Source organism: Trifolium pratense, linkage group LG3, assembly GCF_020283565.1.
Source record: "Trifolium pratense cultivar HEN17-A07 linkage group LG3, ARS_RC_1.1, whole genome shotgun sequence".
NCBI lineage: Eukaryota > Viridiplantae > Streptophyta > Magnoliopsida > Fabales > Fabaceae > Trifolium > Trifolium pratense.
The window spans coordinates 7,573,241-7,590,167 of record NC_060061.1 but is presented as its reverse complement, the minus strand read 5'-3'; the positions used below and the strand labels follow the sequence as shown (position 1 = coordinate 7,590,167).

The following is a 16,927-nucleotide window of genomic DNA, read 5'->3' as shown; positions in this document are numbered from 1 at the left end:
TAATGACGTGGTAATACAGTGTTTACTTTTAACCCCCTGTTTCTTTTCATTTGATTTTCTTTGACTTTGTATGTCCGATCACGACTCATTTTAACACCCTACTTTTGAAGACCCTCAATAATTAGACCTTCCGTTAGATAATAAGTTATTGAGCTTAAGTTATTGGGCTCATTAGGTTTATAGTCCTCTAGGTTTTGCTATATAATCTCTCGTGACTCTATTTTTTAAGCAATGCAATAATATTTTATTGAAACTTTAGCCATCTTTCTCTTTTCCTATTTGTGTATCTCTTATAACTCTATTTTATTAAGATTTGAAAATTCTTTTTAAATTGTAAGGGTAAAAAAAAAAAATCCTCATTCATATACCTTTTTTTTTGTGCTAGCTTCATTCATATATACCTTATCAGATTATTTATACTTGATGAATATCTCACTAATGATAGTGTCGTCCATTCTCTTACTATAAAAAATTAAAAACTACCTAGGTGCCATGGCCTCCCACGTATGTTTATATGTTTTAAGTTGAACACTCTTGATACATATATTATGTGGTATGTACCGGTACACAGCTTAAGTGGATGATTGTGATTGATTCACAAATAATGTTTAATATAAAAAAATCAATAAATATTATTTGTAAACTAATCAGAATCATCCACCGCAACAAATGTATCAATACATATTCACATAATATTTGTAAACTAATCAGAATAATTCACCATTTTTTAAACATACATATAATATTAAAAATTAGTAATATTATTAAATTAAATATAACAGAAATCCAAAGATATATTGTTTGTGTACACCAAAATCCGTACAATAGCATTAGCATGAAAATTGGAGTACTTGAGAAAATAATATAAGACGTTGAATTGTGTTTACACAACCAAGGTACAACATTTATCAATTGACTAGCACACATCCATAATTAATTAATTACTTGGTTGATAGAAAAAGTCTTATTATCTTCTAGATGTAATAATTCATTAGCATCAAATATTCAAAGCATCTAAAAGTTGGTCGACGGTTTGGAAGATTGTTGCCAAGCAATGAAACTATCAAGTGTGTTAGCATCAACCCTTCGAGTTTTTTGTGTAAACTTATATAGATCATTCCATTTGTAATCAGGATATTTTCTTGACTCTTCTTTCTCCAAAAGCTCATTTGGGGGAGTCACTGTTTTATCACCTCTTGGATTCAAGAAGAAAGTCAAGGACTTCCTCTCCAACTCATTGCTAACCAATACCCTATGTAGGCAACTCTTGTACAATCCATTGGTCAGTGCCTAAGACATAGTCAAACAAAACACATTTGTCAAAAAATAAAATAGACATATGCATGCATGCATACATACATATATATATTAGAGGAAAAAATTTGAATCTTTGATGAAAGTTTAAGGGAAAATAGAATAAAATATATCTATAATTTTAAGGCAAATGCTAATGAGTGTCTCCGGACATTCTTTAAGACCTTAAATAATAAGTTTTTAGTGGAATTTTTATGGAAATACATAAGAGAAATTCTTAGGTGAGTGAGTTGAGTACTCACCTAAGAATTTCTCTGGTCATAATTGAAAATTTACGACGGCAGGACCCCTCTCCACTAAGTTTAGGATTAAAATTAGGGCCTTACTAACAAGTGCCTCTAAGGCATTCTTTAAGAATTTCTCTTATTATGACCAACTATTATATTATAAATTGACTTGTATGGTAAGAAATATCTCTTCTTTATCTTTGCCACAAAAAAATAATCATTTCTTTGTAATTTTTTCTACCTTTTATATCTTTTTATAATTTTAATGTGGAAATTCATTACCAATAAATATGGATAATTTGGTGAATGACCTAATAAATATGCTTTGATGTCATCTTAAGTTCAGATTAAGGCTAATCAATCTTTACAAAACTGAGTTGTTGGTTGAGTAATGTCATTCTTTAAAAAGAATTTTCAAATCTTATTTTAAATAGAAAATTCTTATCTTTTAAGAAAATGAGAGTTTTTTTTTTTTTTGAAATAAAGAGAAATTTAATATCATTGACCATTTTTTACATACCATGAAAGTGTCACCTATGTTGATGACAAAGGTGTTAGGCTTTGGGGGAATAGCAAGCCATTTGTTGTCTGCAAATATTTCTAGACCTCCAACTTGATCCTGAAGGAGAATAGTGATAGAGATTGGGTCACAATGAGGGCCATTGCCAAGAGCACCATTAAGGTTAGCACTACAAGGTGGGTAAAAGTTGCATCTCATCATTGACTCAGCATCTTCAAAAAATCTTTGATAATGCTTGCGATCAACACCCAAACTAATGGCCAATAGCTCCAAAATTATCTTAGATAATTCATTCATTGCATCACAATACTTTTGATACACCAACCTATTCAACAAATAACATTTCAAGGAAAGTTAAATCTCATGAGATACTCAGCCTATAAACTACATAGTAAATTAAAGCTTAGTTGATATAAACAAATAATATTTGGATTGGGCGAGTTTCTTAAATCTAACGTGCCCGCTATGATCATAGGGCGAGAGGTTCGATCGGGTCTGAGATACCCGCCCCTGAATGAACGGACATTGATGGACTGAGTTGTGGACCAACGGGTAGGTCCGTCAAAATAGGCCACACAGGACAAATACCACGAGCTATTTGATGTTCTTTTATCATAATGAAATAATATTTTTCTAAAAAAATTTTGTCAAAAATGATTTTTAATAAAAAAACAATTCGAAACAACTTTTCATTTCATTTAAAATAATTTTAAAATAAAAATGTCCAAAAGATGAAAATGTCTAAAAGTAATTTTTAAAAAGAAAAAGATATATGATATCTTTATAAGTAAACATGAAAGTAAAATATATTTTTTAAACCAAATTGTGTAAATAGAACTCATGGAGTGATGTCCTTACCCAACTTGTTGGAAGTCTTGACCTAAGAGAGAATTGAGGACATCAACAACTTGTGTCACATTCTTATTGTTGTGTTTGTACATGAAAGTAAATGTCTCTTTCCATGGCAATACAGTTGTATACCTCTCTGCATGTGCAATTGAGAAACCACAATCTTTGGTTATAGCACTAATTTTCTTGCTCAATGGAAGCTTGAAAATGTTGTTAGTTTCTTGAAGAACAACATTGATGAAATCTAAGTCCACACCCTCACCAATATTAGTGACTTCAAAGGCACCATGTTTTATGCATGCCTTTCTCACAATTTTTGCAGCATTGACCATTGCAACCTCATCATTTTTTATGGCTCTTATGTCAATAAGAGGTAGTTCAATATTTTCTCCACTACTTTTGACCCATTGATCAGAAGGCCAAATGAACTCTTTTGGCACTTTTCCTTCCTTTTGCAATGAGGTGAAGTCAAAATATTGGATGTTATTTTCACCCTTTGGTGGAGGGCAAAAGGGAAGGCTAGGAGTGTTGATTGATTCCATTAGGATCAATTGGGATGTGCTTGTAAATCAAAGTAATAATTTTGGGTACAAGTACAACTTACAAGAGTAATAAGGTATATAAATATATATTTTTTAAGCATTCGCAAAGGAATTATTAAGTCAAGAAGGAATTAATTATTAAAGCTTTTTTTAGAAAATATTGAAGGAAATTAATTTTTTGTATAAAAGTTTATTATTTTTATTTATAAAAAACTTAAGTTCAATGGATTTTTTCCCTTCTTTTTCTAGCCGTGAATGATATTCAAAGTAAGTTCAATGGATGTGAACAACACAAGTAATTCAATGAGTTAAATGATAATTTTGGAAAAGATATTACTTCATAATAGTCAATACGGAGTAATTTTTATTTATAAAAAAACTTAAGTTTTTTTTTAAGTTCAATGGATGTGAACAACACGTAATCCAATGAATCAAATAATAATTTTGGAAAATAAATTATTACTTGAATTTTTTTATATATTTAATAAAAATAACATTGATTAGAAACAATTTTAAAAATAGGGGACGAGAAAAATTATTGTTAAATAATAAAGTGACATTAGTCATGGGCTCTGCCCTCTTTTTGTAAAAAAAATAAAATAAATGACATTAGTCATCATTTTACAATTGTCTCCAAAGCAATTTGAACTTTCTCCTCTATATTACAAAGTGAAAACAATTACAAATATATCATCAAATGAGTGATTAGATATGTTCTTAATTAGTCCCTGTAAAATAAAATATAAATATGTCAACCTTCATTTTTAATCCCTTTAAAAATTTTCATCATATCCCGGTGAACATAATTCAATTGATAGGGACATTGCAAATTATCGTAGAGATCGAAATTCGAACTCCGATGCTCCCACTTTTTTACCTTTAAAAGGTGGAATTTTTAGCCACTAAACTAGTTAAAAAAAATCATCAAATAGTTGAAATATTTATAGCGACTAAAAATACATTTAACTCGATTATAAAATATGCATTTAGCTTAGTTTTATTGATACGTTTGCCAATTTTCTTATTGAAGATTAAAAGACAAACTAACTAGAAACACAAAGTCGAAACAAAAGATTAACCCATAAATCATTGAAAATTTTGCAACTAATAATTAAGAACCCTATGTAAGTGAATAATTCCGAGTGAAATAATACCATGTTATTATTGGCATAGTAGGTTTGTTTGGATTAACTTATTTTTGAACTTATGCAAATAGTTTATACAATTGTTATGTATTATTATAAGGTTGTCATGGTCATTTATGATAAAATAACTTATAAAAATATAATTTTCATTAGTGTGAATTTATAAAATAGCATAAAACCTAATTTATATTGCATAAGTTGTTTGTATAAGCTCAAAAAATAAGTTAATCCAAACGGAGCCATATAAGTGCATGCTACGACATAGATAGTCTAAAATCCATACATAACATTACATATCACACCTAGATCTCACGCATGGGAAGGAGACCACCGGTCCTCTTCTCATCTTGCACATGGGGAGAAGACATAGGTCCTATTCTCCTGAACAACAGAAATACCTAGTTGCTCTACAAATGAAAACACGAAGCCGCCGTTAATTGTTAAATATAATAAGGTACTGTTTAACCCAGCTTTTTTACAACTTTTTTTTCTTAAAGGAAGAAATCGGGCCAAACAAAATTTAGAACAAACATTTATATTATAAAGTCACTTTTTTACAAAGAAAACTAAATAAAAAGTATTTTGTTACATCTTTTTTTCCCATTCTATTTTAATTAAAAATCAGTTTTTTTTTTGTACAAAAACGAAAATTGTATTTTAAAATTGAAAAGTTAAATAAAAATGAAATGCAAAACTTCCAGTATGTTTAAACGATTTATTTTAACAGAAATAACTTCGATATGTTTAAACGATTTAAACAGAAATAGTTTCAAACGAATTTTAAAATAGTAACAGTTTTCAATATGTTTAAACAATTAACAATGGAATTGTTTAAACAGAATATAAAATGAATTGGTTAAACCATTTAAGTCACGTCAGCAAAGAAGTACAATCATCATTTGCCAAATAATTATAAATTGGACATGTCCGCAAAACTTTTAGATCATGGATCTTTTTAAAAGTTTTGAGATTTTGCAGGGACTAAAATCAAACTTTTTATTTTACGTAGGGCTAAAATCAAAACAATGTGTAATTGCAGGGACCATTTTCATATTTAAGCCTACAAGCATTCCTTTTTATTCATGTAATTACTTTTAGGGACGTGCTATATCCGAAACGTACGGAATTTAGTAAATATCTACCTGCTGCCAAAATTTGAATCTGTGAATATGGTTTCATGCATAATTTTGACTTTCACGATTTGCATGTAGGAAGCTGATTGAGGCAAGATATTTTTGTGACCATTATCAATTAGATGGAGACCCTTCTTTGCTTTTTAGTCCGCATGACTATTCTGGTCATGGTACGCACACGTTAGCCACAACATGTGGTAATTTTGTTCCGAGCGCAAGTTCTTGCGGTCTTGCCTAAGGAATAGCAAGCGGTGGAGCGCCGAGAGCTCGGGTCGCTAGTTACAAGGTGTTATGGCCAGATGACAAAGGGGGTCACACAAGCTATGATCAGGACATAATGAATGCTTATGATGCCACCATTAATGACGAAGTGGATGTTCTCTCAGTCTCGATGGGTGATGAATATCCTGATAGGAAGTATTCATATGATGGGTCTTATCGGAAATCCTTCAAAGCGGTCGCTAATGAGATAGTTGTCGTGAAATCGGCTGGAAACTATGGACCAGATCCAAAGACTCTAATAAACTGTGAACCATGGGTGATTACAGTAGCGGGATCACTTTGTTTAGTTTACATCTTCAGCGGGTGGTTCTCGAGCGCGCCGATCATTTTTTACAGCTCATTTGACTTGTTTGTGTTTGGGTAGTATGGACGGAGAGAAATCATCGATTGTTCACAGGCTCAGCAGACATGACCCATATTTTGTTGGACAAGATCAAGTTGTTCTCTTTTAGGTGGTTGAAGTCGACAAACACTACGTTAGCTTCAAACTACCATAGCTGGTGGTGTAGTCCTTTTATTTGTTCGAGCCTTGTGTGATTTGTTTATGATTTTATTTCTCTGACTCTTTGTAAACTTTTGTAGCCTACCTTGGTACGTCTTGTGCTGGGGTGGCTGATTGTGTTAATATATCTCATTTTGACTTGTTCAAAAAAAAAGTAATCTAGAGGTTGTAGGTTCGATTCCAAATTCCATTTTAAACAAAAAAAAAAAAAATACTCATTCCGTTTCAAAATACGACCAATTTGATTGGTCAACAAAAGTGAATGTATTTTGTTCAAATTGTGAATCATGTACATATTAAGTTTTTTTTTACTACTTTTGTTTATATTTTGGGAAGAATGAAATATATTATATTTAAGAAATATATAGTATAATATCAACAGACTACCAATAACATTGGTCCTATTACAAGACCCAATCAAAGTTAACCGGGTTGAATAAAATACCTACATTTTTTTATGTCAATTTCAAAATAACCCAATTGATGTTGAACGAATTTATAGTTTAGTTGGATCAACAAGTCATAGACATAACTATATTTAAAATTTCCAAAAAATTAAATAAATAATTAAATGACATTTTATTTTATAAAAATTAACATTTAGAATAAATTTTACTATTTACATTTTATCAATTGAATTTACTTGAAAGTTTGAAACACTTCAAGGTTAAAACATGAAAACAATAAACTATATTATTAAAAATAAAAAAGTTAACAAATTTTATGAACGAGTTAGGTTCGTAGGTTCACCGTTTTAGAATTATAATACCCGTACTCGAATCAAACACTTTAGATTTAGAGTTGAACATGAACTGAAACGAGCTCAAATAAAATTGGGGTTTAGTTGAATGGGAGCGAATCACCCGAACCCACGTAACACCTCTACTTTAATTTTAACTATTTTTTTTTCTTGATTTAATTTTTAGCCGGTGCGTACGTGAAAATATTTGTTGGAACCTGTACTTCAATTATATAAAATGTAATAGTCTATAGTTGCGTAAAGATTACACCTTTGGTTTACTAAAACAAATTTGTATAGTCTTAATTCGGAAGTTATAAAGTGATATAAGCTTAATTGCATTTTGGTCTTCCTATTTTATTAAAGTCGCAAAAATTGTTTTCATATTTTAAAATCGATTTTTTTTTGTCCCTCTATTTTCATATTTGTTGCAATTAATCCCAACAAGGTTTTCCTCTAAAAATGGTGATTTTTGGCGTTTTATAAAATGGTTTATTTTATTGTCTTAAACATTGATCCAAAGATGAAATATCATATTTTAGTCCAAAATTTATTTATTTTTACATAAAAATTCCCTTTTAGGAAAAAACACGAGATAAGACTAAAATTACAACAAATGTAAAAATAGAGATAAAAAAAAGTTGGATTTTAAAATAGAATGAAAATTTCGGTGAGTTTGATAAAGTAGAGACCAAAAGTGCGATTAAACCGATGTAATTTTTGTTTAATATGAAGGACAATTTAGGAATTTTAGGAGGTGAGTTAACATATGAGGGTTGAAATAACACTGTAGGATGAGGCAGTTTTGGATGACTATGAAACACTACGCTGTTCTTCTGCCACTGCCTCCAAAAAAAGTGAGAGCTTCAAAATTATAATATCATAAATTTGCATTTCAATTTCTTCTCCAGAAAGAACCAAATGCCAGCATGGCAACGGTGTCGTTTACTCTCCATCTCTGTCGTTTCGGTCGAAATTTATGCAACACGCTCTTTCCTACTACTTCCTCTATCACTCTTCTGAATCCTCGCCGCCGGAGTATCTGCTTCTCCGGTTCCACTTTCTCCCGCCGTTTCTCAACCGTTGAAACAAGTTCCTCCTCCCGCGGTATGAGAATTTCGTTTTTCACAAGCTTCTTTGGTGTTAGTTAGTGTGTAAATAAATTCTTTCTCAAAATTGAAATTGTTTAGTTATTTGTGCTTTTTTGCAGATTTAGGTTATGAATTTGGAATAGTAGATGAAAAATATGATGTTATTGTTGTTGGAGGAGGACACGCTGGTTGTGAAGCTGCTCTTGCTTCTGCACGTTTGGGCGCAAAAACTCTTCTTCTTACCCTTAATATTGACCGGATTGCGTGGCAGGTTTGACCTAATTTTTTTACTGCTTGTTAGCAAATTTATGCATCTTGTTTATATAACTGTTTTATTTTTTGTGATTTCATCAATGTGCTTCATTCAGCAATATTGCAGCATGTATTTGTCTTTTCTAATTTGAAATGATGTGTCGCGTTGCGCAGTTAAATGTGTTATTCATTTTATTTTAATTGAAGGTTTTGGATTCTTGAAAGAAAACTATTTGTGTATGCATAGGTGTAGTTAGTTACACTCATGCTGATGTGGCATAGAGGTAGTTACACAACTTACACTCATGCTGATGTGGCATAGAGGTAGTTACACAACTTACACTCATGCTGATGTGGCATAGAGTTGGTTAGAGTTGAAGTGTTCTATAAATAGAACCTTCACCCTGTATCAAATAAATTTGTATCATTTCATCATTGCAATGAATCAATTCAAAGATCTTTCTCTAGAATTCTAACATTGTTTGTAATTTGTTTTGTCTTTTCTTATTCTATTTGGTTAAGCATATGATGCATGGTGTGTGGTTTTATAGAAAAGCATGAGCAGTTTTTGACTGAGATTGAGTTTTGGTGCAGCCTTGCAATCCAGCAGTTGGTGCGCCTGCAAAGTCCCAGCTCGTTCATGAAGTGGATGCACTAGGTGGTGAAATAGGGAAAATTGCTGATAGGTAACATGGAAGACTCGTGCTCTTTACTTCTTGTTCTCTGGCATCTTGATTCCCCTAGATTTCTACATGCAATTTGGCATGACTATTATCTATATTATCTTTATGCAGTTTAGTATGACCATTATCTAGATTAGCTTTTTTTTTTCCCTTTCCCTTTTTGTGTTATGTACATGTTTATGTGTTATACGTGTCTCTATCACTGGGAGATGGGAGCTTCATGAAGTATTATTTGTTTTTCTTTTCTGTTAGGGGTTTCCGTTGAAGTAGCATAACATGTTTTAGACTAAGACTAATAATGTTAGCGAAAAACAAAAAAGCTTTCACGACAATATTACTGTAATATTATGGAATCTAGGACAAGAGCCCAATTTCCCAATAGCTTAAAATCATGCTTCCAAGTGAGTTATTGTTAAAGATTCTGTCCTCATTCATTGTAGGCTGTGGTAAAATTTTAATATTTTATAAAAAGGATTTAAAGGTAAGGAAACTGGCGTGATGAGTTTCCTGGGCAGTTGCAAAAGATCTCACATTCAAAGCTTTATGAGGATGAGATATGATTTACTTATCATTTTCCATTTATGTTTGAAGATGAAAAACAATACAACATATTTCAGTAATTTCCTGTCCAAGCCAAACTAATCAAATTGTCTTTAATTCGAGTAAGACTTACTAGTTTTGCATGTAGTATAATTGCTATCTTCCATTCCGATACAATCTTGATTCATGTGTTTAAAATACACTTGTGATATAATATAGCTTGAAAAGTGGCTTTTGCAGTTTTTCTTGCTTATCTATGTGTTTATGTATATGTGTTCAGATGTTACTTACAAAAGCGTGTACTCAATGCCTCAAAAGGTCCTGCTGTTCGTGCTTTACGTGCTCAGACTGATAAAAGGGAATATGCCATGCTAATGAGAAATGTAGTAGAAAGGCAAGTTCATTTTCATAATTTTTTCCCTTTGTTACTTTCAGACTCTGGTATCTATTTTTTGGCTGTTCTCAGCTTTTGCATGTGATCTATATAATAGCCACTCGGTGGCGGAAGTTGAACCTAAATTTTGACCGGGATAAGCTAATGGTAGTAAGATAAAAACATGATTAATAGATTTAATGTGTTACAATGCCCTGGAGACTAACACTCATATCATATGTATACTAATAATTAGGTCAGCTAATAATGCTGTAGTAGTACAAGTCCAAGCTCACCAATTATAAGACTTATACTGTAATAGGCTTAATATCTTTAACTTTAACTCATACATGATAAGAGATATCACCTTATAACTTTGAAAATTGTTAAGAAAGATCAAGGTTAGTGGGGAGATTTGCAGTTTGAACTATAAGTTCCTGATCTCTTCAAATATACATTGGCTCTGTGCAGTCTTCTTTCACATAATTTATGCATCTTTTCTTGTACATAGTACCCATGATGTTTTTTTTTTTTACTTTGTTTTCTGCAGTACTCCAAACCTTTCTATTCGAGAGGCTATGGTTACAGATATCATACTGGGGAAGAATGATAACGTGGAAGGTGTTTCTACATTTTTTGGAATGAAATTCTATGCTCCATCTGTCATTCTCACCACAGGAACTTTTATGAGTGGTAAAATTTGGGTTGGTAGAACCTCTATGCCTGCAGGAAGAGCTGGCGAATCTGCTTCACATGGATTAACTGAGAACTTACAGCAACTTGGTTTTGAAACTGATCGGCTGAAAACTGGAACTCCAGCCCGAGTGGACATCCGTACTGTAGATTTCTCTGGATTAGAACCTCAACATGGAGATGAAGAGGTTCTTCCATTTAATCTTATGTGTAGGTTCATTAGATTTAATTCTATTCAAATCAAGTTTATGATTTTTGGTTTTGGATGGTTTTGTTTGCACTTATTGTATGTGCCATTGTCATTTTTCTATTTATGCCAGTCTCTTAGTAATTTTGATACAACTACTAAAAGGCCTTAGTAACTTGCCACCTGGACTGGAGAATTATGTCCACCATCCATCAGTTGTGCAACTTCCAAGATGTTTCTTAAGCCGATTCTCTCATTGCCATGTTTAATAATACTATCCAATTGTTATGTTTCCGATAGTCCAAACAAATTATGACTTGACAAATAGAATATATTTCTGCTTTTGCTCCAGTCTGTAATGATGATGTTTTTCTGCACAAAGTCTGTTAGTAAAAGCTTTTACCCTGTAACTCAAAGATAGTGTTTCCTCAGTATATCTTCATAATTGCAGGTCAGCTGGTTTAGTTTTGATCCTGATGTCCATATTGAAAGAGAACAGATGTGCTGCTACCTAACTCGTACTACTAGTACTACTCACCAGATAATTAGAGATAACTTGCATGAAACACCCACTTATGGAGGATGGGTTGAAGCCAAAGGACCTAGATACTGCCCTTCCATAGAAGATAAGGTGTTTTTCAACAATATTTACATGTCATATTTTAACAAGTTAACTTGCTTTAATATTTGGGGGGCATTTGGAAGAGTTTATTTAGGATTATTTCATGACATAAACACGTGTTTAAGTGTTCACAAGAGTTTAAATTGCTTATGATATGTTCATAAGTATTTATTAGCTTATTCAGCAAGTTCTTCAAGATAGCTTTTTGAAACAACTTATGTGAGGTTTTGCCCTATATCCGTTCTTCAATTTCCATCCATCTCAAATTCTGTCTTTACAGTGAAAACAAAAGTTGAAAATGCAAATACATGCCTTTTCTCTGTGTATAATCATTGTCCAAATGCAAATAGCTTATTGAATTAAGTGCATATAGCTTAAGCTATCATATGATAAACACTTAGTTAAGTTATTTACTCAAAAGCCCCTCATAGAACCAAGAATACTCGGTCCAAACATAACCTTTTAGAAAAGGTTTGATCTGAAGCATGTGATCAATTATATTGAAATTGTGCATTATTTATGATGAGATATATTTTGTTCACTTTTAGATTGTAAGATTCCAAGATAAAGAGTCTCATCAAGTATTTCTTGAACCGGAGGGTCGAGACGTGCCTGAACTCTACGTGCAAGTAAGTTGTATATTTTCCCCCCTTATTAATAATTTTTCATTTTTTCCTTGGGGGCTGGGATGAGTCAAATATAATATTATGGTGAAAGTTCATAAGAAAATCAACAAAATAATAGTTTTGAGAAATAGCTAATCAAAATAGCTATTTCATTTTCCCTTGGGGGCTGGCATAAAAGTCACTTTTTAACAAAATCCTTTTTGAGAGAAGAAAAGATGGAAGAAAGATATTGTAACAAGCTAAGCCAAAAAATATATTTGAAGCTCGATGAAAGGTGAAGGTCAAAGTTTATAAAAGAAAGTTGCCTTTCTCTTTGTAATTTGGGTGGTGGGAGGGGGATCATGGCTTATAGTAATATATCACCTCCTTTTCATCTTGGTAAGAAGAGGATGTCATATCTTCTAACTTCTTACTCTTTCTATCGTATAGGGGTTCTCAACCGGTTTACCTGAGAGACTACAGTTGCCTTTGCTGAGAACTTTGCCTGGACTTGAGAACTGTTCAATGTTGAGGCCTGCATATGCTGTGGAGTATGATTATTTACCTGCTCATCAATGCTCTAGATCTCTTATGACTAAGAAAATACAAGGATTATTCTTCTCTGGTCAGATAAATGGAACTACAGGCTATGAAGAAGCTGCAGCACAGGTATTCTGTCAACTTTCATCGGTGTCTATACAAGTTAAAAACCCGATTCATTTTTTCTTATGGTGTGTTGTATAATGGGGAATTAATTAAGCTCTTATTATTTATGTTGGCTTCTTGCTAATCCAGTAAGTCTTTTTATTACAATCTACTGTTTTTCATTTTCTAGGGCATTGTTTCTGGTGTCAATGCTGCTAGACATGCAGATGGTAAATCACTCATTGTTCTTGAGAGGGAGAGCAGTTACATAGGAACATTAATTGATGATCTTGTCACCAAAGACTTGCGAGAGCCTTACCGGATGTTAACAAGGTAAAATAACTTTGATTGCAACAATTCTTCTCATAGATGCATGTATGCTTCTTCGTTCCATTTCTCATTTCTTGACAATAACAACTTATAAAATATGTTCCTGATATTTAGCCGCTCAGAGCATCGGTTACTCTTGAGATCTGATAATGCTGATAGCCGTCTCACTCCTTTGGGCCGTGAAATTGGGTTGATAGATGATAGGCGTTGGAAATTGTACCAGGAGAAGCAGGCTCGAATATCTGAGGAAAAGAAGCGATTGAAAAGTGTCAAGATTTCAGGTTTGTTTGTCTACCGTGCTTGTGTGGCAACTAATTTTGGGAGCTGTTTCTATACAAGGCAATAAAAGAAGTATCCAGTTGTTGGCCTTGCTTTTGTTAAATCCAGTTGTTTTAAAAATTACTTTCATTACTACAGCAAAACAAAAAAACTTTTGTTAAAATCAGTTGTATAAAATATTTTAAATAAATTGACACAACAGTACCCCTTCCACCCTCCCCTGGGCCCACTGTTTTCCCTTTAATCTATACCTAACAGGTAATATAATAATGTGGTGGTAAGTAGTAGATTATTGAAATTTTGTAATGCGGGAATGTGAGTGCAAGTAATTGAAAGCTGCGGAAAAGTTGTGAATATTTTTCTGTATTCTGATAGAATGAAGAACAAGAGTACAAGTATGTACACTCCTATACTAGATTAAGTTGTAATTGTGAAAAAAAATTGAGACTGTTAGTAACAGAATCTAACTAACTGGTAAGCTACTTGAAGCTTCTAGATTATCTACAATTGGCTTGGCCGTACTCAACTCAATACAAAAGTTAAGCAAGGCTACTGAATTTTGAATACAAAGGAACACAGAATAGTAAAACATACTGCAGAATAGAGATTAGAGAAGCATTATACAAATACAACCTTAAGGCATAAGCTACATGTCACCAATACAGATTACTGTTATATGCACATTGGAAATGTGGCACTAAAAGATTACAGTGAAAACTATTTAGCCTAGTGGATCATCCATGCTAGTGTGAAGTAGAATTTAAATTATTTGTGATTATTGTTATCCGTTCTCTTGGCAACATGTCTTTTTTATCTAGTGGATTATCCATGTCTTTTCTGTCTCTCGTGTGATATCATTAATTGCATGGGTAACTATGTAAATGTAACACAAATTTTGAACAAATTTATTACTATAACTACTTTTCTTAATACCCCTGAAATTGGTTGGATTGGAGTCTTATAATAAGGGACGTAGGGAGTATGATTTATTGCTAATCACCTAAATTATCTCTTCAGGAGGGGATTTGGCTGCTGATGTTACCCGTATGTCTGGTCAGCCTGTGAAGAACTCTTCAACATTGGAAAGTCTTCTTAAGAAACCACACATACAATATGGACTTCTTGATAAGCATGGTTTTGGTGACAAGAATTTATCAAGAATGGAAAGAGAATGTGTTGAAATTGATATTAAGTACGAAGGTTTCATCGTGCGTCAGCAAAGCCAACTTCAACAGGTATGTCCATTATACATGTCATGGGAGCACATGCTCATTGCTCTGTCCATATCATTATCCTATATCGTTATAATTTTTGCACGCTGTAGAATTTCAGAGGTGTGTTTAATGTCAAATCTCATTGTTGTGTTGTGTTGGATTGTCTATAGATGGTTACGCAACAACATAAACCACTTCCTGAAGACTTGGATTACTATGCAATGATAAATTTGTCTCTTGAAGCTCGTGAAAAACTTTCCAAGGTATTTTAACATATTTTATCAAATTAGACATTATGGTCATTATAAGTGGGGATAGTAAAAATTGAAATGCAACCTTTAGATCCACAAGTTCACTGTAGAAATTTAGTTCATGAAAATAAAATGTTGTCAAACAAACCTTCAATCCCTAGTCAATATTGAATCCTCCCACAAGAAATGTCAAAGTATTGATAGTTTCTGCTTCTATTGAATACTCGCATTCTATAAGGTTATCCTAATCTATATTATGAAATTGTTATTATGAACATCTACCCAACTAACCAGACATGATAGAAAAACCTCAATTCCTTTGTTATGTACAAGTGTACAACGAATAGGCGTATTTAAGCAACTCTATATTTCAACTTATTTTCAAGGACTTGACAAGCTCTTTCAATGATTTTAGGTTAGGCCTCAAACCATTGGTCAAGCGAGCAGAGTAGGTGGGGTGAGCCCTGCCGATATCACTGCTCTACTCATTGAGCTCGAGGCGAAGAGGAGGAAAGCTCAAGGACAGAGGATGTACAAAATGATGAATGCCATTCAAGCTAATACCCAAGACGAGGAGCCCAAAGTTTGTTTGACTGAAACAACTAGACCTGGATAAATTTTTGCGACCATTCTATCGATTTTGATATTTATCTGTGCCTAAGAATCTCAGTGATCTAAAAGCTACAAAATCATAGATGCATGGATTGACACAGAATTGAGAGGAAAAGGAACAGTTGTAGTAATTTTTAACTTCATTTGCAATTTTATCTAACTGATAAAAATTAAAGAAATGTGAAATTTGAGGTATATAATTATTTAAAAACATTAATATTTGTATTTTATTGGTGTTACCTCCACCACACTAAATTTATTACATACCACACCTGTCCTATAAAATATTCTAGAGTACCCTGATCTTAATAACTTATGTTTTTTTTTCCTTCTTAAAAAAAAAAAAACTTATGTTTTTCTATTTTCCTCATTTATTTTAAAATAAAATGCAGTCTCTTCTTCTTCACATCACATCCATATAGAAACTCATTTCTTCTTCCATATGTTATGTAAATTGCTTTCTGTATGAGTATTTAGTACAATGTATCAGGATTTTTGTGTGTGCACGAGCGTGCGCAACAGATGTATATTATGTTCTTTATATGTATTGTTTCCGGATGTTGAAATTATGTCGTATTTTATAGACATGATCTATGTTATAATATATTTCACTTAAACGGTAAATTTTGTAAGATGATTATCCGGTAAAGAATTATCAGAGGTGTCATATTATTAAGTTTGACACTTTAATGTCATTTGATCATGATAAAATTATATAATATCACAAATAACAGGTCTTATAATATCACCAATGAGGTCGCTCATGCTTTCACAAGGGTGGCCATATCTCTAGCTAGTTTCTATCTTTTTATTGATGTACAAACTTGTATTCGTAACATTATTAATATTGATGTGCCCACTTGTATTCGTAACATTATTAATAATGAAATGCTCTAAGCATATTTCCGTAAAAAAATAATAATTCTATTGAGGTGTCAACAAAAATATTCTATTCAGACCTCATCAAACTTTAAATATTTTGTTTATGGGAGAATGACATTTTAAATATCTTTGGTGGGAAGACGACCCCAATAAAAAACCGTGTGATTTTTATTTTTTGATTTAATAAAAAGATTCAATGTGAATTTTTTTTTTGACAACGATTCAATGTGAATTAGTAGCACATATTATGAGATCAATCAACTCAAACCCCAACTTAGATAACCATAAATGGAAAACGTTTCCCTTTCTCTTTCTATGCGTATGTTTGTCCTAAGATTAGCCCTTTTCATGTTAACAAACTTTTGAACATGTCTAACACCATCATTTGAAAGAAAAAAAATATATCCCATTTTCA

At 32.3% G+C, this 16,927-nt stretch overlaps 2 protein-coding genes across 2 annotated transcripts; one reads left to right on the top strand and one right to left on the bottom strand.

Moving 5' to 3' along the window:
• Positions 1–1,014: 1,014 nt before the first annotated feature.
• On the bottom strand, positions 1,015–3,452 carry LOC123914534 (gibberellin 20 oxidase 1-like). The gene is made up of 3 exons (XM_045965736.1): positions 2,920–3,452; positions 2,062–2,386; positions 1,015–1,290 (listed from the first exon to the last, which is right to left on the bottom strand). Exons 1-3 carry the CDS (start codon positions 3,450–3,452, stop codon positions 1,015–1,017), a joined length of 1,134 nt encoding a protein of 377 aa, XP_045821692.1.
• A 4,554-nt stretch (positions 3,453–8,006) lies between these two features.
• LOC123915699 (tRNA uridine 5-carboxymethylaminomethyl modification enzyme MnmG) lies at positions 8,007–15,939 on the top strand. Its single transcript, XM_045966901.1, has 13 exons — positions 8,007–8,360; positions 8,464–8,615; positions 9,191–9,282; positions 10,100–10,213; positions 10,743–11,073; positions 11,524–11,703; positions 12,243–12,323; positions 12,750–12,968; positions 13,135–13,277; positions 13,389–13,555; positions 14,571–14,788; positions 14,938–15,030; positions 15,434–15,939. The coding sequence occupies exons 1-13, from the start codon at positions 8,183–8,185 to the stop codon at positions 15,632–15,634; spliced, it is 2,169 nt and encodes a 722-aa protein (XP_045822857.1). The 5' UTR covers positions 8,007–8,182; the 3' UTR covers positions 15,635–15,939.
• Positions 15,940–16,927: the final 988 nt, after the last annotated feature.

What these genes read in the sequence shown, in the direction of transcription:
- LOC123914534 (XM_045965736.1), bottom strand. Translation starts at nt 3,452, where the DNA reads ATGGAATCAATCAACACTCCTAGCCTTCCCTTTTGCCCTCCACCAAAG. An exon ending in CAAGACTTCCAACAAGTTGG is followed by an intron (nt 2,387 to 2,919) that starts GTAAGGACATCA and finishes TTTGTTGAATAG; the next exon opens with GTTGGTGTATCAAAAGTATT. An exon ending in ACATAGGTGACACTTTCATG is followed by an intron (nt 1,291 to 2,061) that starts GTATGTAAAAAA and finishes ACTATGTCTTAG; the next exon opens with GCACTGACCAATGGATTGTA.
- LOC123915699 (XM_045966901.1), top strand. Translation starts at nt 8,183, where the DNA reads ATGGCAACGGTGTCGTTTACTCTCCATCTCTGTCGTTTCGGTCGAAAT. An exon ending in ATAGGGAAAATTGCTGATAG is followed by an intron (nt 9,283 to 10,099) that starts GTAACATGGAAG and finishes ATATGTGTTCAG; the next exon opens with ATGTTACTTACAAAAGCGTG. An exon ending in CTCGTGAAAAACTTTCCAAG is followed by an intron (nt 15,031 to 15,433) that starts GTATTTTAACAT and finishes CAATGATTTTAG; the next exon opens with GTTAGGCCTCAAACCATTGG.